We start from the raw sequence: 23,948 nt of genomic DNA, 5'->3' as shown, positions 1-23,948 counted from the left end.
GATTCTTTGAATTGCTTTACAGCATAGTGGTAAAATGGATGAAAACAGATTTGTGGCAGTCACAAGCACAAATGCAGCCAAAATCTTTAATCTCTATCCAAGAAAAGGAAGAATAGCTGTAGGATCAGATGCTGACATCGTGATTTGGGACCCAAAAGCCACAAGGTAAGTCTAAGTTCTTGTATTCCTTGGCTTCATGGTGGAGAAAATGTACTAACTTGCAAAGAAATAATGCTTTGACATTAATCAGCCATTTCTCCTTAGATGACTTACTTGGCTGTGCTCAGGTATTTTGAGCCTGTACACAAGATAAAGGTTTTGATGTGCAAATATTCCTTTGTTTTTCTTGGCATAGAGGATGCAGAAGTTGTGTTGCATTATCTGACAATGGATCTGTATATAAAACCAATATGAATTTACCGCTTCAGTGCCTGGCAAACTCCCGAGTTCACATGGAAGAAAGGTACAGAGCAACAAAGGAAATAAAAGGCTTAGTTTGAAAAGGGCTGAATTGAAAACTCAAAATAATTACAGCCTTTTTAAAGCTTTCAGTTAGAAAAATTCCAGCACAAAGGATGTCACTTTCAGTTAGCCAAATTTTCCAGTTGAGTTCATCTTCAGCCTATCATTCCTAGTAGACTCCAGCTTTTTTGTTTCCAATTTCCATAATTCTATGTTAATATTGCAGGTATGGCAAATTCCACCAACTCAGGAAAGCAGTCAATAGAGGCTGGAGCTCTGTTATTGTCTCCTTATAGGATGTTAGCACAGGCAGCACCTGCAGCCTGACAGTGTTTTTCATAAACTTTGCAGTTATAGTGGAGATAATCCCATTATATGCTTTAATAGTCTGTCTGTATGTGTGCTTGCATGGACTTCTGCCTCCTTGCACAGGCATTTATTCAAAGTCTATTAGGGCTTCTATTGCAGTAAACAAAAGTCTACAGTTTCTTGGGCTAATATTGTCACAAAGGCCCAGCTTCAATTGAAGTGCTTGTGGGTTACCCCTGGGGAAACGATGACCATTTGAAGCACTAAGCTACCATTGCTGTAAGCGGAAAAACGAGTCCCAGATATTCCCATAGAAAATACTTGTTTTTTTTCTGCTTGACTTTCTGTGTGTACCCATTGTTCCCACCCAGGGACCAGTTCACACTGGTTGGCAGGCTGTAGTCATAGCAAGCAGGCAGCCTTCAGTGAAACACTTCAGCGTTATCACCTCATCACTGGGTACAATCCATGCAATGCCATAAAGGATATTATAAACATCTTATTTTCATAAATATCTTAAGATAACAAGACACAGCTCAAGATCTTTCTTATGTTAATAAGGACGTATTGCCCATTTAAGGATGGTTGTCAAATGATCTAGGTCCCTCTCCCTGCATACAAAATGAAGGCAAATACAAGCAAATGTAGGCAGCTTCTCTACAAGCGTAGAAAAATTGTGCTTGGAAAGGCAAAGGCAAAAAAAAAAAAAAAAAAAAAAAAAAGCTTGGATTTGGATTGCTCTGTGGCTGAGTTAAGCATGCTGTGTTTAGAGAACTCCTGATATTTAAAATATCACTCTACAGAGGGTTGTTGTACACCCAGCAGGGGCCTGCCCAGGGCCATCTTGGCTGTAATTCAAACAATTTAGGCTACTTCAAGGGCTGGGACCATGCAGACCTTTTGAAATAACTTGTGGCTGAAGGAGATCATGAGCTTTTATACGAAAACTTAGAAATTTTCAAAAGGAGGAAAAGTATTCTGTGAAAGGAATATTTGTGAAAAGTGATGTTTTTAAAGTGTAACATCAGGGATCCTCATACTAATGTTAATCATCAATAATAATTTGTACTTCACAGCTCTCAGTGGGTTTTTAAAATGTTTTGGTGTCTTAAATGTGATTTTACCAGGAGAGACAAATATTGATTACCTTATGACAATGAGAAAACTATAGCTATACAACAGTGTAAGTGACAGGTTTGCTATGAGAACCCTGACCTAGTGACTTTGACTTCATAAACTTGGCTGTGTTTTCATGAGACTCACTACTACGTTATGTGCTGATAGCAAAGCAGAGCACTTTATAATATTCTTGACTTTTCATATTCCTTTTTGTCTTCCAATCAGGTGAGCCACTAGCTAAAAGCATTTTTGGATTGATTTCATTCTCTGTCATTCTTTATCAAAGGTGAGGGAAAAAATGAAAATACTTTATTGTGTCGTGAGACTCTCCAGTCTAATTCCTAACGATATGGAGAGTCTTAGGATGCCATTCGATGTGCTGCTGCTTTTAAATCCTACTCCTGAGTATCTCCAGCAGGGACCAGCCTTGTGAGCCCTTGTCTGCTGTTTTAATTTCTAAGGATGACACCAGCTCAGGGGTACAGCACTGTCTTCCCTAGACAACTGGACAAAGAGGGATTGTCCTGAACCTAAGGTTGTGAATAACTCACTTCCTTTATTTACCACATATTGCTGCTTGGAGGATATTTATAGGCTGTGATTATGTCTCTTTGAGTCATGTTTTTAGACTATATAAATTTAGCCCACTTTCTCACAAGTTTTGCTACTGATTTCTATAACATTGTCTTGTCCTTCCTTTCCTATTCAGTTGTTTCAGAATAGCACATAATGATCCAGATGTGTATATTTTTTTCTAAGGATCTATATATATTACCTGCTTAATTTCTCTCATTTCTAGTCTAAGAATAACTAACTTAAGGTCAATCTAAAAAGTTTCTATGCTTTTACATTTCTTTCTATGGCATTCTCTCATTAAGTTCTTTCACATTTCTTATATGATTTCCGTCCTTCACTTTATGAAGGACATTACTCATCAAATTAATGATCAAATATATTTATCACAATAATGATAACAGAAAATTAAATATTTCTATTTTGTATATGTGTCTTTTGGGGGAAAGACACATATTCTGCATTATCTTACTAGTATGAGCTCTTCTTTATCTATGTCTGCTGATTGTGCACACCTCCGTGCCAGACATAAGGAAAACCAGCATAGGCCCCCGAGCCTGATGTGTAGGTTCTGGTCCCAGATCCATCAAAGGCCATTTAAAGTCTCTGAAAATCCACTCTCTCATGTGTGAAATGAGATCACTAAGGATTTTTATGCCTACCTCACAAAGTTTTGGTTAGAATCACGTGAGATACATGTGAAAATGCTTTGTCAACTAAGAATGTTTTACACAAAGACAAGATATGTATTATTATGGTTATTTTCCATTTCTCTAGTTTGACTGGTTTCATTCTTTGCAGGACATTTTCATTTTTAGGTGTTCTTAGCTAGTTTGCCTATGGTGATCAGAAGGCAGACAAACCATGGGGTTCTATTTCTCTGACTCTAGTTCCCTTTAAAAAGCTGGTGACCTTTTTGTTGTTCTTTTCTTGTTTTATTGTTTGTTTTTCTTTTTTCTTTTTGGGAAGTGGAAAAATATTCTCAGAGTATATTGAATTGATTGAGCCTCCTTTGGATTCCTTTGACTTGTTCTAGATCTTGCTTCTTTAATCCTTTAATTTAACATTTTTCTCTAAGCCATCATCAGAATGTTTTTGCACTATCATTATTCATCTTTTTCACTGCAGAATGTGGGAAAAAGGAGAGAAGGAGGCTGTTGAAGAGCAGGCTTCATAGAATAATGAATCTGGAAGAATTCAAGGAGAAAGAATGTTTATTGTGGTTTATGTTAAAAGAGAGAGAGATTGTTGCAGAAACTGTATACTGAGCCCTTATCTGGGTCGATTGCAGCACCAGCTTTCTCTATTCTTGGCCTGGTTGTTATGAGAAAGTTGCTCATCTGGGCTGGCTGTTCCCAACCAAAATTTATGCTGATGACCTCAACTAGGACCTTTCTGAAGTGCAATAATATTTTTAGCCTTTTCTAACTGTCCATGAATCATCCATAGCTTTCCACTGTCCTCAGACACTGCCCTACCATCACCACCGTCTGCCTCTTCTCACCTGGTGGCCTGAGCTCTGCTGAATCCCGCAAACCCACTTACAATCCTGTACCACAATCTGCCTTCTTTTTGTTCCTCATTAATATTCTTGAGGTCTAGTTCCATTTTTTAAATAAATGTTTCATTTTAGAATATTTTAGATTTACGGAAAAGTTGGAAAGATAGTACAAGACAGTTCTCATGTACCCCACAGCTGGTTGCCACTATTATTATCTGACATTAGTATGGTACATTGTCACAATTAATGAACCAATATGATACACTATTATTAACTAGAATCCACACTTTATCGTATTTCCTTAGTTTCTGCCTGTTTTTCTCCGTTCCAGTATCTCATATTACATTTAATGGTCATGTGTCCTTAGGCTCCTTTGACTTGTGACAATTTCTCTGACTTTGTTTTTGATGACCTTGACAGTTTTGAGGAATATCAGTCAGATATTTTGTAGAATGGCCTTCTGTTGTGAGTTTTCTGATGTTTTTCTCATCATAAGCCTCGGATTGTGGGTTTGGGGGAGGAAAACCACAGAAGTAAAGAACCATTTTCATCTCATTGCATCAAGAGACATACTGTGAGCATGACTTACCACTGCTGGTGTTGACCTGGAGAAATTGGCTGAGGTAGTATTTGCCAGGTTTCTCCACCATACAGCTATTTTCCCCACCCCTTCCCATGCTGTAGTTTTTGGAAGGAAGTCACTATGTGCAGCCCTTATTCAAGGAGTGAGGAGTTACGCTCTCGATTTTTCTTTTAGTTGATCCTATATGACTTAGGCCCAGCTTGGTTCAGCGTAGAGAAACAGCACAGTAAATGTGGTTGAACAGGTGAATGAGAAGGATGCAGCCTTCCACCCAGCATCAAAAGTCGGTGAGACTAAGACATGGCATGAAGGAAAATTAGAAAGATTTTATTCAGCACCAGCTATGGTGAGAGGAAAAGTAAGAATAACATCTTCCCATTTCATGCCTTTTACTTACTGCATGTGATCAGTAAATGACTGTGTTGGAAGAAGGAATGGATAAAGATGAATTTAAGTAGAAAGGATTTTCCAAGGAGAGGAGGAAGAACTATCTCGCTGGTCTTATTTTCTTTAGGTTTCATTTTTGAGGTTGGGAGCAATGAGTTTGTTCGCAGAGCTCTTAGAGAGAAGAAATGAAGCCAAATGAGTCGCCTTTGTGTGCTCCTTCATTCACAAATTCACTCTGCACGAGGAGCACCTCCGCAAGCCGCACGCTGAGGGTCAAGCTTATACAACAGCCACGCCCTGCCTTTAAGAAGCTGTCTAGGAGAGGAGATGTAAAGTCAAATATTCTCAGCCTCAGAAGGAATAGGTTAAGAATATCACACGAGCGACAGAAACAAGATGACACAGAAGTTAAAAGAGGAAAGATCATTGTGGAGTTAGAGAGGTTCATCGACATGAAGTCGGACAAGAGAGGCGAGTAAATAAAGTCTTTGGATCTGTGAGTCAGGACTAAACATGGAGGTGAGGTTAACCAAGGCATTGATTGGGGGTTCTGGGAAGAAGCAGTTAAGGCCGGGCATTGCACGGCAGAGGGAACAGGTTCAGGCTGTAGAAGGAAATGAGAAGGTGAAGAGGTTGTGGGCTGTCTCCACTTTTAATTGTGTTTATCACAGACAGAGGCAATTTTAAATAGAGTTCACCTGGTACAGAAGTGTCATTTAATCAAATGAATAAATGAATGTATCTATAGGGGTTTTTTTTCTTGCAAGAAAACCTTCCCTTTTAAATTTTATATGCCTGATTTTAACATTAAATGTAGGCTGGCAATGTGCAGGGTTTTTGTCTCACCACACCATTAGATGTTGGCCAAAATTTTCCTACAGAATTTCCTTGAACTGTTTTAGCAAAAATAATTGACCAGCTGACTTAAGTATCTAAAAGGAAAGCAACATGCATTGCACCCTAGATACTGAAGGGGGCGCCCACAGCCCACACTGAGCTCGGTTGGCTCCAACCAGGCCATTCAAGCTGCTCGTTATGCAAGAACAAGCCGGCCTCTGGAGAACGGATGCATTTGCTAATGATTTTTGGCTTCGTGGTACATAGATGTTTTCATTTTTAAAATTCCTGTTACTTATTAATGGCATGTCGACGTAAGTATGCTTGCCACACAATCTGTAGCCTTAAAAATGGACCATGTTAAAGTTACCAGGGGAGACAAGTGGAAAGAAAAGCAGGGCAGCCATGCTTATTTTTTACCTTTAAATCTGTAAAAAGCCAGATGATTCCAAGGTGAGGAATTTGACATATGGTGATGGATGGCGAGAGAGAATTGGGAGTGGGCGTAGTAGGGAAGGTTTGGACATCCTGATGAAAGATTACCTAAGACGTCACTAGCCTGTAAAAAGTTCCTGCAAAAATCAACTGCAATAGCTCTTCTGTGCCATTGCACAATAAAGAACAAACTGCGTTTAATGTAGAGGGAGCATTCACCTTTTTCGGGAATAAAAGAGCCTGCTGTATTCAGCTTGAGGGCTCATTGAGCCAGTGTCTATTGCTTATGACGGAGGCGTGTGTCCTAGTGCTTCACTACTTGGGTCAAAACTTCAAATTTAAGGACATTTTCCCTATCTGAATGTTTGACTCATTTCTATAGAATGTCTTGATATGTAGAGTCAGGGGAAGAAATCAGGAACATGCTTTTCATGTGGCGTTAAGACAGAATCTTGTGGTATCATGTGGTCAAGACAGAGATCAGCTAAATTGGCCAACTTGTTAAAAATCTTATTAGAGAGAGTAACATGTCAGTTACTTGCAAGCCCACAGCAGCAGCAGTAACTCCTGTTTTGGCAATTTAAAACCATCCTCGGAGCTTCGGTTCTTTGGTATTCATTAAATAGCACTTAGTTACTATGGTAACTGTCCCTTTTCAGTATTTATGAGCTACAGGATATCTCGCAGAATCTCAAGCACACAAACACACAGCTAACACATTGTGTGCACTGGAACATTTAATGAAGACTTCTAGCTGGACCGTATTCTGCAGAGCAGGCATATTTTCATTTATTATTTTTTAACTCAATTATGGCAGGTTTTGACCTTGAATACACCATTCTTGAAGGCATTGTGCCATCATTCCTGCTTAATTTCCTTTTCTTTCTCATTGAACATAGAGATAAATGAATTTAACTTTATATTCAGTGAAGAGTAATGGCTTACAGCTTACGAATGTGTGTCTCTGGATTCTAGAGGGGGCCTCTGTATAAAGCAGGGGAAGAACGACTGTCATCCTTGGGTAGTGGGGATTGTAGGATGTGAGGAGGGAGAAGAAAGGAGGAGTCAGGTGCCCTTTGGCAAAGAGTGATGTTTATGGCTTATTAGGATAGCTACATCACCAGTGACTGTTTCATAGAAGGTATGAGGCATTCTCCCTTGAAGTTGCACATTGTGTATCCTCTGACTAATTTGTGCATTATAATCCTCCTCTTCCTCAAAGTAAGTGTGCACATGCACACACACACACACACACACACCCCAGCACAGCAGCCTGTGATCCTGCTCATAACAGTTGATCGGCCTAAAGACGCTGCTCTTCATGCCTGTTTCTAAGAGTGTCTGTCACTAACGCCCCCACTACTCCCCACACCCACAAGCATCCCAGTGTGCATTGTGTGGGTCTCCTCCTGGGTGCATGAGTGGAAATGATTATGATTTATGCCATGATTTGTCACTGTGATGTCTTGCAACACAGTACCAGGGCTGCAACATGGTATCAGGGCTGCTGCCTAAGGTGGTTCAAGTTGTCCCTTTGCACAGTTACAGGGGCATTCTTCACATCATAGTTACCGGATATATGTGGATAGACAGCTAGATATAGATACAGATGTGGGTAGCAACTATGCCAATTTTCTAGCACATGATAGCAAAGCACCTTGAGGAACAAATATCTTTTGCTAATCCACACAAAATCAAACCTGCCATCTGGGCTATTGGGGGAGCAGTACCATAGAGTAAAGAGAAAGGCTTTGGTGTTAAGTTCCTAGTCTGCCACTTGGAGTTGAATATGACCTTGGGTATGTCACTTAATTTTTCAGAAGTTCAATTTTTTTATTTGTAAAATAGGCATGATGATGCTATTTATTTCCTAGCTTTGTTGTGAGTTTTAAAGCAATGTCACAAGATGCTTGGTATGTAGTGTTCAATAGCACTTGACATGTAGTAGGTGGTCAGTTAGTGGTAAAAGATGGTCACCAGTAGTAGGTGGTCAGTTTGTGGAATGAGTGGTAGATGTTATTAGCTATAGTTGTGAGTCAGAAATCTTTGTATAATGACTTAAGTCAGACAGCACCAAAAGTTACTAGAATTATATTTCATACAAAAACTCTGTCTCCCAGATTTCTTGCACACCTTTAATTTTCATCACCAAAATTTAGAATGACTAAAATTGGGAAGCTTAGATGGATTATTTCAGCTAAGATAGCCTAAGCCTCCAGAACTGACACCTTTTAAAAATTATTAGCAGTGAAACTGTTCAAACAAACCTCCTAAGATTCATTTTGTGGCCTTCAGAAGACATTTACTTTAAAATACAAGTTTGGACTATGTATGAAAAAAGCTAGCTTTGCTGATTACATATGCATACAATTTTAACCACTCTGTATTCTAAGTTGTTTATTTAAACGTGTTCTTACGCAACTGAACCTTTCAAGTGAACTAGAAATGATTTGTGGGGACTTTACTAATAGCTGCATTCCCCCACCAAATTATAAAAGAAAAGCAGCTTGGAAGTGAATCACAGTAACCCATTCTATCATTGATCGTTTGCCTTGGCCAGAATAAGCAGTTTATTTTCAGCATTAGCATTGGGCATAAAATAAGCACCAAGCGAGGTTGTGTGAAAGACATAGGCTTTCCTAACTAAGCACCTGCTGTATTTTTCTTCCTAGCTGACATAGATTATATGCTTTTATCTCTTTGGCATTTGCCTGTCTTATTTACAACTGTATCCCTAGGTTTCAGCATAGCTCCAGGTATATATAGAAGCTCAATAGTCATTTGTTGAGTGAAGAAAGCAGATACTAATGGACAAATGTGTGATTTAACATTTTTGTCTAAACTTTTTTTATCTGCCCATGGAACTGGTTCAAGATCCATGTTTTACATTTCTTCCCCCTTTGAATTGAAAAGAAGAGAATTCTCAGCACTTCTGTCTTCTTCCCCAAAGCAGTGCTTGACAAAGATGCATTCCAGACACAGTGGCTAGTTGGCATCACCAGACCTTTCCGTGAATGTGATTTACACCAGGTCAGATCCTTTCCGTGAATGTGGTTTATACCAGTCCAAAAACTCTGTTTTTTGGACCCAGACTCATCTCTAATTCTGGCCAGTTATTTTAAAATTATGGCCACTGGTTACAGAGAAAATAGAGGGCAGAGTGAAAATGGTTCAAAAGAAATTTAATGTCAGTATCTCAAAAGAATCCCAAGGTCCTTATATTCTTGAAGCACAGCAAAGAGCCTTGGCTTCCTACAAAGGCCTTTCAAGAAATCATCTGTAAAAATGATCACCTCCATCTAGAAGACTACAGTGGAAGTCTATTTGGAGGCAGTAAGTAATTCAGGGAAGAGCCTGCATTTTAATGGCCTTACCAAAACACCAAAAAAAACTGAAGATTTTCTGATTTACTATTTTTTATTTTTTTAAGAGCAGTGGTTCTCAAAGTATGGTTTCTGGACTGGTAACATCAACATCATCTGGGAATTTGCTAGAAATGCCAACTCTCCGGGCTGCTGCCTCAAAAACTCTAGGAGTTGGGTCCAGCAATCTAGGCTTTCACAAGCCCTCCAGGGGCTTCTGATACACACTTAAGTTTGAGAAACACTGGTTTAGAGTCATAGAATTAGATAAGACTTTGGGACTCAAAAAGTTCAATTGGCACCCCCAAATGGAGTTCTTTATACCTTTGCTTGATTATTGCTAATTCAGGAAACTTACTACCTAACCAAGTAGTCCATTTCTTTCTGGGATGCCTGTAATTGTGAGGACATTATTTTTTTCTATTGCATTAAAAATTACCTCCTCCTAGCCCTTAACATGTTTATCCTTTGGAATTATGCAGACCTACACTCGCATATGGTAGTCCTTTCACTTATTCATTCAAATGTTTGAAGAAAGTTATTGGCTCCAAGTAAGTCTTCGCAATACCAGATAAGCATTCCCAGGTTCTTCACCAGATCCTTAGGCCCATGAGTAGCAAAATCTCAATGACCTGACCACTTCTGTACCCACCCTTCTCTTGACACACGCTTGTCCATGTCCTGCAAACATGTGAGCTCCAGAACTAGACATGTGCCTGCCTGGAAAACCATCAGAGCAGGAATATCTGAGGCTGATTGTTTTTTTTTTGTTTTTTTTTTTTTAATTTATTTTTTTAATTGCATTTTAGGTTTTGGGGTACATGTGATGAACATGCAAGATTGTTGCATAGGTACACACATGGCAGTGTGCTTTGCTGCCTTCCGTCCCCTCACCTGTATCTGTCATTTCTCCCCATGCTATCTCTTCCCACCTCCCCACCCCCCGCCCCTCCACACAAGGGCTGATTGGTTTTATAAGTAAATGCAGAACTTTGCATTTCTTAAATAACATTTTCCTTGAATACACCTTGTGTGTCAGAAGCAGTGATTGTGAGCAATTACATGAGGTTTTAATATCTTACCACATTTATTCAGTGAGTAATTAAAAAACTTATATTGGGTCTTTTTTGATTAAACATCAGAGTCATTAAAAAGACTAGGATTATAGTAAATAGTTGCTTCCTGTGTTACACTTTTAAGTCTGTTCGAGTAGATAGTAATTTACGATGTCCATAATTTTTTAAAAAGTACAATATTTAATATAAACAAACGGTAACAAAAGTACTATAGCTAACACTTGTGTATCTCCTTCCTCCTCTCAACAACTACCCAGTTTGGTGTTTATCATTTCCATGCATTTTTTCCTATTCACTATATACAGATGCATTTCTAAGGCATGCATATATATTTATATGCTATATAATATGATATGTAATATACATAAAATTTTTGTGTATTTCAGCTCTATATGAATTATACAATGTGTATTGTGCAACTTTCTCAGTATTATAATTGTTAGACTTATCTATGTTGAAATGTGTAGTTTGTTTTATTCATTTTCACTGCTTTATAGTATTCCACTTTATGAATATGCTCTAATTGATGATATATTCTTTGGTTGGTGGACTTTTAGGTCGTTTGTAATTTTTTAGTATTTCAGACACTGTATGTCTTTGTATATATGTGTGGCCATTTCTCTGGGGCACTCATCTGGCCCCTGATTTGTTTTCCATGAAATGCTGGCACATTTTTTCCACTAGAAACATATGAATTTTGGATCTTTGCAACTAAATGCAGAAATTTTCATTTGTCCCTTTTACACTTTTATCTTGTTCCACATTTACTTATTCAGTCATTACAAACCATATCTTGGGCCCTGCTGTGTGCCAGAGACATAGTAGGTGGTGGCAACAAAGTGATTAGGCACAATCCCATTCTTTACCCGGGTGATAAGGGCATCGCCAGCAGAGAGGTGGTAGCTTTTGCTTTTTGCCCCAGTTGTGTTTTGAGTTGTGATTCTGATGGTTCCGGTACTAGCTCTCAATGCCAGAGTAAGCCCACCAATCAGAAAGTTCTCTGTCCAGATCTACCACACCAGAGCCACAGAAACAAAGCTGGTAGGCCCTGCAACCCTGGCAGGGGTGGGCCCGGACCTGGAATGTGAGTGCGGGAGGAAGTGGAGACAACACAGGCTCAGGACCCCTTCTGGTCCCCTGAGGTGACACAGCCAAATGTTCACCTATTTGGTGACTTGAGTCTGCACCTATTTCATCATTCTAACTGCACACACAGTGCTTGAAATAGATAATATTGGCACCCACCCGGGACGCCTGTACATGGACATAAAACTGTTTCCTATTAATCCGGACCTCTCTTTATAGCTACACATTTCCACAAACATTCGCATTGGCCCTTGATTTCCTGATCTCATCACATAGAACCTGAAAGTCCGAGGTCAGTGCTTCCTTACCATGCGCCAGGGTAACAGATTGTGCATTCTGTCACTGGCTACAAGTGTGCACTTGGCAGGCACGTGGCCTGCATCCCTGCAAATCTGCCAACACTCCTGGACATCAGTTCTGAGCATATCCTGCTGACGGTGGGTCTTCTTTGAACACCAGCAGGCAGTTGACTTCTAAGTTTAAAAGATTTTAGGTACCTGCAGAACACTTCTTTGGTGCCCTCCCAAAGAAGTGGCCTGTGCAAACCAGATAGCACATGGGAAGGAGAGTCAGAGGACATTAGGTTTATTTTGCAGCTGCAACTGGAGTCACATTAAACTTATTGCCTAATTTCCTTTGTCTAACTTGATTTCTCTTTGGCTGGGAGGCAAATGGATCGATACTGTTTTTTATGCTGAGGTTATGTTGCCTGAAGGAAATTTTCCATTGGTTCACCCTGCCTGCCTTCAGTCTGTTAACTGGGGCCACATGCTGTCTGGGCAAGGAAGGGCCTCTCCAAATGTGTTATTGAGGCATGCTGTCTGCGTGGAGGAGGCGCCTCCTTGAGGGGATCACACAGGCTGCTCCTCACATGGTAGAGCCGAGCATTTTTGCTGGGCTCTCAGCATGTTTCTCTGGCTGTCTTCTAACAGATAGCTTTGTTTTGATTTTTCCTCTCCTGTGAAGTTCTTTTCTCCCTACCTTTTCTCTATCGTTCTCCATATTTGCAATGCTCTTTCCTTCTCCAAAAGTTCTTAAAGGTGGTTTCTTACGTTTTTGTTATCTTTTCTTCCCGTGAGCCCCCCGCTATCATCCTGCGCTATGACTGTGCCCTTTTCTTCTCACCAGGGAAGGGAAATGTTCGTATTTTGCTCTCAGTTCTGTCCTCCTACCAGGCATTTATTTAAAGAGAGCTAAGTTTCTGGAGGCAGAATAACGAGAAGGCAATTTACCCACAAGAAAAACAAATGGAGCATTTATCTGTGTGGAAGGATTGCTGAATTCCTCACATGGGTGGGGTGAGGGGGAGGAGGACGGTATTAATCAGTTGTCTGAAAACATATATTGATTGCATGTTCATTGTGTGTAAGAAATGTGGGAGAAGTTACTGAGTACCGTGGGAGACATAAGATGTAATACCTGTCATCAGAGAGGTTGCATTTTGGTGAGACAAAGATATAAACATAGAAAAGGATAACTAAGTTTTGGAAGAGAAAAATATCAGCTCAACACATCAGTACCAGAGGTGGAGGGGGTCTCATGTGCTCGTCTCCTTGACAAACCGGTGGTCCAAATACTTGTCCTGAGTTGAGGTCGTCTGCGAAGACTTCACAGAAGACTGGTTTGGGCTTGGAAGGGGCTTTGCATTAACCAAATCCTTGAAGGTGGCTCTGGAGAGGTGGATGGGAACAGTAAAGCCATCCAGATGGTGAAGGTGGGGGAAAATGAGGAAAATGGGAAAGTCACGGGGTAACAAAAACTGGAGAAAGAGCAGAGGAGTCAGGATGGAGAGGAGTTGAAGATGAGGTTTGTCCTGGTCAGACTGCCAAGGGCTTTGAATGTTAGGTGAAGTATAGCAGGTTTTATGTGAGGCAGCATTAGCTGTTGAATGAGGGTTTGAGTTTATCTCAATCTGTGCTTCCCAATCTGCCTGGCACCAGTAGAAAATGGTGTTATTTGTAGAGTACATGGCTGTAAAGAGAAGGGGCTTTGGAGATGGGATGGAGGATGCAGCATAACCAGCTCACCCTGGTTTGCTGGGGACTTCCCCAGTTTTAGCACTGAAACTCCCATGTCCTTGGAAACACTCTCAGTCTGAGCCCTACACTAACTGTCACTATAGGAGGTTGCTTTTGGTCAAAGGTGATGGTCTAGGAGCTCTACCCTGATCACTCTAGGGCTGAGGGTTTTAGTCTTGTGTCTAGGACCATCTGCTGGGGAAATCTGACTAAATCGTATTTTAGGGTGATGAGTGTATAGGATGGATTGGAGTCAGGGAGATGGGTCAGGAGGCTATTGTAGGAGTCTGGCCTGTGGGGATAAGACAAGAATAGAGCAAACAAAATGAAGTCCTGGAAAATAGGAAAAAGAAGGAATTCATTTAGGCTGGTGGAAGGTTGGAAATGGAGTAAAAGAGAGGAGTCAGAAATGACTTCAAAACAACTGCAGCTTTGCTCATGTATGAACCAAGCATTTATTGAGTTCCAGCTGGATGCAATACATTGTACTCAAAGTTGAGTGAAAAAATTTTTACACTAAAGGAATTTAGGATCTAATTAGACAGATAAGAAACACCCCAAATAACTCAAATGACTATAATGCAAGCTAAAAGATTAGGCCCAATGGTTAAGGGACATGGCATTTAGAGCCAAATTAGGCAAGTGGATTAAATCTCAATTATGCCAGCACCAGCTGCATGACCTTGGGCAAGTTACTACCCTCTTCAAGGCTCTTTCCTCCCCAGTAAAATGTAGATATGATAATAATTGTAGTAACTTTTGGGGCTTGGTGAGAAGTTAATACCTTTAATATGCTGCCTGATATATAATAGGACTTTAAAAAACATTAATATCATGATCATGAATATAGTGATAAAGCACTAGAGAGTTACAAACTAGTAGGGAGATACCAAAGTAAATGACTTTTATAATGGGGCCTTCTAGGAACAAAAGCTTAGAAAAATTCAGCCATTATCCCAAATTTCAGTTTGTTGTCAATTACAGTTTCATCCCTGTTTATACATTGCCTGTCCTGCACATTTAGTTTGTTTTTTTTTTTAAGATTTTTTATTTTTTAATTAATTAATTAATTGATTGATTTCTACGTCATCTAGGCTGGAGTACAGTGGTCCAATCTTGGCTCACTGCAGCCTCTGCCTCCCTAGTTCAAGCAATTCTCCTGCCTCAGCCTCCTGAGTAGCCAGAATTACAGGCGTGCACCACCATGCCCAGATAATTTTTGTGCTTTTAGTAGAGATGGGGTTTCACTATGTTGGCCAGGCTAGTCTTGAACTCCTGGCCTCAAGTGATCCACCCACCTCAGCCTCCCAAAGTGCTGCGATTACAGGCATGAGCTACCCTCAAGAAAAGTATTTCTATATAATTTTTTAATGTTATGTCCTTAATTTAGGTTTCATAGTAATGGGTAACTTGGAGTTTTAAAATTTTTTGCTATTTTAAACTTAAAACCAAATTTCTGATTGTTCCCATTGAACGGATTACTAAGAGAAAATTACTGTTTCAAAGGGTCCAATCTTTTTACACAGCACAATCTCTTATTTTTCCTTTTATTTTTGCTACTTTCGCAGGTAAAAATTTTTACCTTTCAGCTGTGAATTACATACATCTGAGCACTAAGGAATTTGAACACTTTTTCATGTTTATTAGTCATTGGGGTTTTTTTCTTATGAAGAAATATCTATTCATGCCCCCTTTGTTCATGTTTCTTTTGGTAACATAATATTATTTGTGTCTTTATTTAAAGGGTCTGTCACATTTCTTGCAAAGTGCCTAAGGTTCTTTTGAGAAATAAATGCTATAGTTACATGAAAGTGTTCTGTATAAACTGTAAAGTACTGCAAGCATGTTACTATTATTGAAACATTGACTTTGTTCACTAAGGTATGTCAGAATCATATTTATAACAAAGAGATTCTTCCAAATGCAGAAATCGCATGACTAGGGTGTGAGCTCCATGGTGGCATGGATTTTTATCTTTGTTCACTGCTGTATCCTCCGTATCTAGAACCATGCCTGGCATGGAGTAGGTGATCAATAAATCCATGTTAAATAAATGAATGTATGATAAACCCATCGAATGGTAGGGATTTTCTCCATTCTTCCATCAAGATGATTTGTTTGTTTGTTTGTTTGTTTCTGTCTCAAGCCAGAAGTGAATAGGGTTGTGTATAGTTTGTGGGCTAGAGCTATGAAATAGTGGTCTTAAGATTCTGGACATAAGAAACCCATTTCTTGGAACCTAGCTTTCTTTATGGTAATGTTTTAAGCCTAATTAGTATACTATTCTCCCTCATTTAAGAGAGAAACCAGAGACGAGAAGAGTTTAATGATCCACGAATGATTTTCAGCAACGATAAAAGATCAAGTTGTAGTTTTGTTTTTAATATAGCAGCGTTTCCAATTCCTAAAATATGGCAAACCTTCTTCTCTTCTCATACCTCATTTATTGCTTTTCTGTTACCTATGAGAATAAATTGTATGCATAGCCTAAAAGAAAACATGACAACTTGCCTTAAATGGATTCATTCTTTGGTTGCCTATTTTTGGGGAAATGTTGTTTATAGGAGTTTAAGCTACTGAGTATAATCTCCTATGTAGACCTAAATTACACGACCCACAGGTACCTGGTACCATCTATCTTTTCTAATATTTTCCTGTTCTGTTTTTATCCCTAATTATCCTACCTCCTGTTATATTTTCCTTTTAAAGTGCTTTAATATTTCTGGAAGAAGAGGGGTTAAAGTTTTACATAAATGTGCATTTAGCTCTAGACTTGTGTTCTGGATGGATCACTTATAGTGAGAGATGCTATACAGTGATAAGCACTTCGTATTTGAGTCAAACACACTCGTATTATCCTCTGAGGTGAGTTACTTGGCTTTTCTGAGCCTCTATTGCTTCATTTACACGTTTTAAAAAAGACTCTACTTCCATAGGGTTAAATAATGAGGATTGAATAAAATAATGTATGAAAAACTTCTTGCATAGGGTTTAATAGCATGCAGTAAATGGAAGCTGCAACGGAATATTTTTACCTATTAGCATCATATTCATCATAGATGGCCTTGGTCATGGCTTCCAACCACTGAAGTGCTATTAAGAAAAGAAAGTGAAAATGTCAATGATGAATGCTTTTGGACAGCAAACAATCAGGAAACTATTCCAGAAGTAACCCAGCCAGGATATATTAGTCAAGGTTCAATCAGAAAAGTGGATCCATGTGTGTTTGTGTGTGTGTGGGGGGGTGGTGTGTGTGTTTATACATATGCATATGTGTGCATATATGCATGCATAGATATACACATACACATGCATATGTATGACTTGACCTTCCACAGTCACAGGGCCTGGACTCTCTGCAAGGCTGCTACCTTTGTGTCTGATGCTGCAGCCTGCAGGCCAGAGGGCAGGTGGCCAGGAAGGGAAGAAGGAGGTGAAGTGGGAAGAGCAAGGACGAGGTGAAGCCCCAAGCACGAGCTGGAGCTCCGCAGGGAAAGATGGAGACCCTAGTCCATTCTTGTTGCCTTTGCCCTTGGTATGTGGTGTGGGTGGCTGCCTTTTGTCACCAGGCCACCCTCACACACCTGGCCCAGGAGTCAGAGCAGATGAAGGAAGATCCAGGGGGAAGGTGGAACGTTGCAGACCAGACTGCATTCTCACACCACGAGATGAGTCAGCAGGTATCATGCGTGCAAAATGGCTGCTGCGTCACTTCCACCCTCCACCAGAGCTCTAGGTGCAGATGCCATTGTCAATGTAGGTAACCATTTTAAGGAGAAAACTACAGAGGTTCAGAGAGGTTAAATCATTTGCCCCAGTTCACACATCTGGAAAGGACAGGGCTGGGGTTCAGAGCAGGCCTAGTTGACTGCAGTATCTGTCTAGACTCTTAACCACTGCAGAGCTTACAGCCTCTTAGAAGGGCAGGGAAGGAAGGGACACTTGCAGCACAGGGGTTCATACTTGGCCTCTGGAGCCCGACTGCCTGGGTTTGTAATCTGTCCCTCCACTTATTGATGGTGTAACCCAGGGGTAGTTACTTCACCTTGGTTTGCTTCAATTTCCTTGTCTGTCAAAGGGGAATGATTATAATACCCGTTTCAAAGGCTGAGAGTTGATATGTGTTAATTCTTTGCAACAGTGCCCAGAACTTTAAGCAACCCATGAACTTGTTTGAGCAAGACGGCAGATCCCAGAGCATCTGGTCGTAGCGGGTAGCTCATTGTGCCCTCCTGGGTGCTGCTCTCCACCCACCTCCTGCATCAGGTGTGCTCTGTGGTGAAGCTGAGTCAGTTTCAAAGTCTGAAGTTCTGCAGCTTTTCAGCAACACCACCTTGGACTCAGCCTTGTGCCTGCTCCAGGCAGAGAGAGGTGATGTTACAGTGACTACATTATCACCAGCTGATTGTGCTTCCTAGAAGCAGACACCTTTTAGATTGGGCAAAGCTCGAACCATACAACTTAATTGCTAATTGGGACCCTGAGGCTGAGCTGCTAGCTCTGTCAGAGCCTCCAGGATGCTCTATTTCAGGAGTGTCAGTGAAACGCTAGCATGCACCGCGGCTGGAAGAGATGATTAGCTGTCACCAAGTTTTCACCCAGATGGAAAGTAGATAATTACTATTAAAATTCCAGTGTCAGGTGATCATTTGAATGAGTGAAACATACAGTGCTTTCATCCTTTGAGCAGGGAATGAACACTGATGGCTGGAGTACTGGGGCAGGAGAACGGAGTGGGTTCAGTGTCAGCCTGTTAAGTTTGATTTCTGGCCCTGCTGATTCAGGACAAGTTACTCAAGTTCTGAGTCTCTGTTTTCTCATCTGTTAAATGGCAATACAAATGTAGATTGTTGAGAGATTCCATCAGGCAATGTACCTGAAAGTACTTGGGATACAGCAGATGCTTCATGGATAGGGGCCACACCTGACGCTGTGGGGACGGTCATTGGTGTCCCACTGCCACTGCAACTTTTTGTGGTTACTTTTTCTTTTTTCCCATCCCTTTTTTTCTCACTCCCTTTAGGTCCTTGCCTGTCATTTTTTTCTTACTTGTGCCTCTCTCACACCAAGTTTCAGGTCTTCCAATTACTCTTCAGGAGGCTTGTGTTGTTATTGTTGCTTTTTGTTTGTTTATTTGTTTTTGCCACTAAAGACATTCAGAGCAGAGGAAAAGCAAACTTTTTGTAAAGAGCTACATAGTACGTTTTTTTAGGCTTTGTGGGCCATAGGGACTCTGTTGCTATTCCTCAACTCTGCTGTTGTACTGCAAAAGCAGCAGCAGATAATATGTAAAGAATGTGACTGTATTTCAATAAAACTTTATTTATAACGCAGGCTGTGGGCCAGACTTGGCTTATGGGCCATAGTTTGCCAACCCCTGGTTTAGAGGTCTAAGGACTGCAGACTCCTCTCATTGAATATCCAAGGTCATCTCTTCAGATGGACATCTTGATCTCCAGTTCACACCAGGGAGCCTTTGATGCCTGGAAGTCTTTTTGCTTTATTTTTCCACAGCGCAGTCTTCAGACAGTGTAGCAGGAAATTACTTTGTTATTCACAACTGTTAACTTTGTTTACTCATTTAAGTTTAGAAAATTCTAAACAAATTCCACTTAAACACTTAGATCGTAAGTGGCTTCATTAATTCAAATCTGAAGGTTTTGAGCAGTGAGCATTAGGTAAAACTTCCTAGCCTTGGCAGAAATATATAAGCTTAGAGCTAGTACAGCAAGCATTGCATGGTTACTGACTGTCACAGGCCACTTCCAAAAGAACTTACAGACCCTGCAGAGGTTCAGATGAGCTGGGAAACTTTTTTGCTTCACAGATCTGAGTTCAAGATCTAATTTTTCCATGTGTCAACTGTCTTAGGCAACTTAACCTCATTCAGCCTTAACGTTCTCATCTATAAAATAGAGATGATAATAATAATATTGATATCGTATGTTTACTGTGAGGATTAAAGATAATGCTTTTAATGCCTAGCTCAGAGCAAAGAGGCCATAAATATTTGTTATGCCTATTTTAAGAATATGTTTGTTACGGCTTTGGAGTTTCTGAGTGCTCCTTCAGTTGTGACTTGTGTATCAAATCATAGGGCATTTGTGTTTCTGTTTGCCTTGTTACCTTCTCAGGAAAGTTGGAGGCCAGGTCTTGATACTTAGGATTGCAGAACATGAAGTTCTCTCTGACTTTTAAAGGGGTGCTGCCGCCTATTTTTGTGGATTTCACACAATTCCTTAGTGTTCTGGGTTTCATGGTTGTCTGGCTTGACCATAGACTTTCCTTCTCTCTTTTACTAACATACCTCACTCCCTGGTTGTCAGGAAGTTATTTTCCAGCGTGAAACTACATTTCATCTGTCAGCATTTATGCTTACTAACTCCTTTTATTTCCCTCAGTAGGGATGGAGGGAAAATAGGTAATCTTCTTCCTTTCAAAAAAAAAAAGAGGAAAGTTTAGAAGTCCGCCAGACATTTCTGTTATCCAACTTCTCTTTTCCATCCCTTGAATTCAGAGCCCTCCTTCCTGCCTTCCCTTCATAGTCTAGTCATTCCTTTTTCTTCCTAAAATATGGAGCTAGAACTGAACAGACCAATGAGTCCCTGGCCTCTTGTGTACTTTCAGGAAGGATGTTGTGTGAGGTTACCCAGTATATTTTTATATTGAAAACTGACATCTTTTCCTGCTCAAGTTGTGCCCGTAGTCTGTCAAGCAATGTCAGCTTGCCAAAGGCAAGACAGCTTCCCAGAAAAAAATGACAGTAAAATTATAAGACCAAGTCCATACGTCACCCCAGAAAGTTATTTCTAACTCTCACCAGTATGTCAGGCCAATAGCATAGCTTTCCAAAAGCTAATAATCATACCTTAACTATAAGCACTTATCTGTTTAATATTCATAAGACATACATCCTAGAATCATGCTAGCTTGGCTGATTCACATTCAGTTCCTGTTCCTTAAAGACATGAAATTATTTTTATTTTCCCACTTTCTAAAAACTACCATATAGAACGTGGAATATTTATGCTAAGTAGTAATCCAGAAATTTGCTAGTAACTTATTTGCAGACAAACAAATACATATATAAAATGCCTCTGTTTGCTCAGTACTATGTAAGGCATAAAAGGTGAAGGGCATGGTACCTACATCCAAGGTCAGCTTGCTCATGTCCAAATCCAGTTTATCTCACCATGATCTACACCACCATCCATGACCTATATTACGTACCTCCAAGGGCAAAATAGCAAAGTGAACTTCATTCCTTTAAGTCAATGTTTGGGGAGTATTTTTATAAACCTGCATTAAATATTTTGTCACCCACTGAGCACCAGTAGAGTTCCAGGTTATTGTCCAATTTAGATTTAATAATGTGGCTAAAGCAATTTCCATTTTCTCTTCTGTAGGAGGCGGGTGCAGAAGTCTGAATAGAGTGTGGAAGATTGATGGGTGCAGTGAGCGGCAACTTTGCTTAATAATGACAATGTACTTGAACTAGCACCATTTAGCATTTCTAGAGATGTGGCTGCATTGCTCCCCATTTATATAACTTGTCACATCTAAGAAATTGGCAGAAGAGGTAGTTCGAAATAGACAGAACACACGTTAAAAAAAAAAAAAAATCCTCTATGTGATTACATCAAGGATGACTGGCCAATTTTGGCTTAAGGAATTCTCAATAGCATCCTAAATCCTTTACTCCTGAACAGAAAACAGACCAAGAAACATCATGGAGTATGGAACAAGCTACTTTCCATTGAAATTCTGGTGGATTAAAAATGTTTTCATTAACAGCATGCTTTCCAGGCAGCTTCCCATAAAGCTTTTGAGGGGCAGTATTTTCTAGGGGTTAAGAGCACAACCTCTGAAGCCAGAGGCCCAGGCTTTTATCATACATCATATTCATATCTCAGCTACATGAACTTGTTAGCTGTGTAACATGGGGTGAAGTGTTATTTATCTTTCTGTGCCTCATCATCCTCATTGAGCCCATAAGAATAATAATAATAGTACCTACCTCATAGGAAGATGTCATGATTGTTATGTTTCACATTGAATATGTAAGGCATCACACAACACAACGTAGAGAGATAAGGCATATATATATATATATATATATATATATATATATATATAGAGAGAGAGAGAGAGAGAGAGAGAGAGAACCTTGCTCTGTTGCTCTGGCTGGAGTGCAGTGGCGTGAACTCTGCTCACTGCAACCTCCGCCTCCTGTGTTCAAGAGATTCTTCTGCCTCAGCCTCCCGACTAGCTGGGACTATAGGCGTGGACCACCACGCCCGGCTAATGTTTGTATTTTTAGTAGAGTCAGGGTTTCACCATATTGGCCAGGCTGGTCTCAAACTCCTGACCTCATGATCCTCCTGCCTCAGCCTCCTAAAGTGCTGGGATTACAGATATAAGCTATCGCACTTGGCCGATGAGGTATATTTTTAAAGATGCCACTAATAATCCTGACATGATTCTATTAACTTTCTTTTGTTTCTCATGGCAACCTGGTAAGAATCAATCTATTCCAAGGCCAAAGTGCCTGAGTGGGAGAAAATATAACAGAATACCTAAAACAAGTCATTTCTCTGGGGTCGGAGTGACCCACATTACTCTAAGAAATTCTCTTCCTCTCCACAGTGTTCCCTCTGAATGCACATGAGTGGTGTTGCCATCTCCTGCAGGCTCTGCTTCAGTGATTTCCTTATCTGTAAGAGCACGTGGCTTTTTGACAGAAAGCTATTCGCAAAGGGATAGAATGTTTTTCTGCAGCTGTGATATGAGTGGTATCAAAGTTATTGGCTAAGTTGGAAAATAGCTTAATGTTTTCAGGGCTTCTGCTTCTGTGTCTGCTTCTACCTTGGAGATGTGTAGAATTGGGACTCGGTAAGACAACCTTTACACCCTTCTGCAGTGAGAGGTGCATACAGGCTTAAAGTGAGCTTGAAGAGCAACTTTTGCCTTGGGGCAGAGTGACCATGAAGAACACCCTTTCTGTGAATCTGCTAATGAAGTCAGCTGCCAGGAACTCAGCCTCACTCCCTAGACGATCAGGCTTTCAACATTCTGCATCCTTCCTGTTGCTGCCAGAGCAGGCCAAAATCCTAGAGGTCCAATTAGTCATTAGAGAGAAGGTATTTCACACAATTGCCCCTCTCTTGAGCTGCTTTGCACTTGGTAAATTTGAAGCCTATTTAGTAAGGAATCTTGCAGCTCTTTGCTTTTGCCTTCAAACGGAGTGAGAACATCACCCCACATCTGCATCTGTTCTGCTGAAAGATTTAGTTGAAAATATCTTCTTGGTTCTTTTTGAGTCACAGACCTTTTCAACTCTGCCTCAGAAACATCCATGGGCTCTTAATTAAGGGAATTGTTCTCCATAGAACAAGGTGTCTGTCAGTCAGGGACTTTGGTTGCAAACCATGGTAACTAACTGGTTCTTACCTCAGTCAAAACACACTCTGTGGGAAGACCATGGGGAGCTCACAGATGGACAGCACGGTCCCTGCTCCGGCGTAGAATGGATGGAGCCCAGGGCAGCCCCAGGCAGCTGGCAGCAGAAATTGGTCTGAGCTCATAGATGTACCCTCCAATCATTTTTAATTATTTTTGTCACTCTGAAAAAGATTGTAAATTCCTGGGAAAGAGAATGCAATTGTCCGTCTCTTGGTTAGGGGAAAGCAGACAACCATGCTTAAGGGTCTTGTCAGATGATCTCCAAAGCAGGAAAGTAGTTTCTTAAAGAAAAACTTGGGTGCTGACACCAGAAGATGGGAGAATGGATGTCAAGGGGCCAAACTGCAGTTCGTGTTATCCGACATGTCTCAGGATGGGATAGTGTGTGGGGCCCACTTAAAAGCTAACATATGCTGCAAAGATACACAACGTCTGCTCCAAATGTCTCACAGTGTCACTGCACCTGATGACAACAGTGTGTTAGTCCATTAGCTGAATTCCTCTTAGTCAGAGCCTGGATGTGGGTTTTCTTGTTGTTTTGTTTTGTTTTGTTTTTTGGGGACAGAGTCTCATTCTGTCATCCAGGCTGGAGTACAGTATTGTCATCTTGGCTCACTGCCACCTCTGCCTCCTGGGTTCAACTGATTTTCCTGCCTCAGCCTCCTGAGTAGCTGGGACTACAGGCATGTACCACCATGACCCACTAACTTTTATATTTTTAGTAGAGATGGGGTTCCA

General features: G+C 40.5%; 1 protein-coding gene across 2 annotated transcripts in view; it reads left to right on the top strand.

Moving 5' to 3' along the window:
* The window catches only part of DPYS (dihydropyrimidinase), an 84,991-nt gene that overhangs the window by 40,999 nt on the left and 20,044 nt on the right, over window positions 1-23,948 (top strand). Inside the window, exons 7-8 of one of the 2 annotated variants that reach the window (XM_074387036.1) lie at window positions 23-165; window positions 356-463. In XM_074387036.1, the coding sequence (XP_074243137.1) occupies window positions 23-165; window positions 356-463 (251 nt within the window). The remainder of the gene's footprint in view (window positions 1-22; window positions 166-355; window positions 464-23,948) is intronic. The other variant, XM_010349284.3, reaches the window with a different exon arrangement.

Source organism: Saimiri boliviensis, chromosome 15 (genome assembly GCF_048565385.1).
Source record: "Saimiri boliviensis isolate mSaiBol1 chromosome 15, mSaiBol1.pri, whole genome shotgun sequence".
Classification (NCBI taxonomy): domain Eukaryota; kingdom Metazoa; phylum Chordata; class Mammalia; order Primates; family Cebidae; genus Saimiri; species Saimiri boliviensis.
This window is presented reverse-complemented; position numbering and strand designations above follow the sequence as displayed.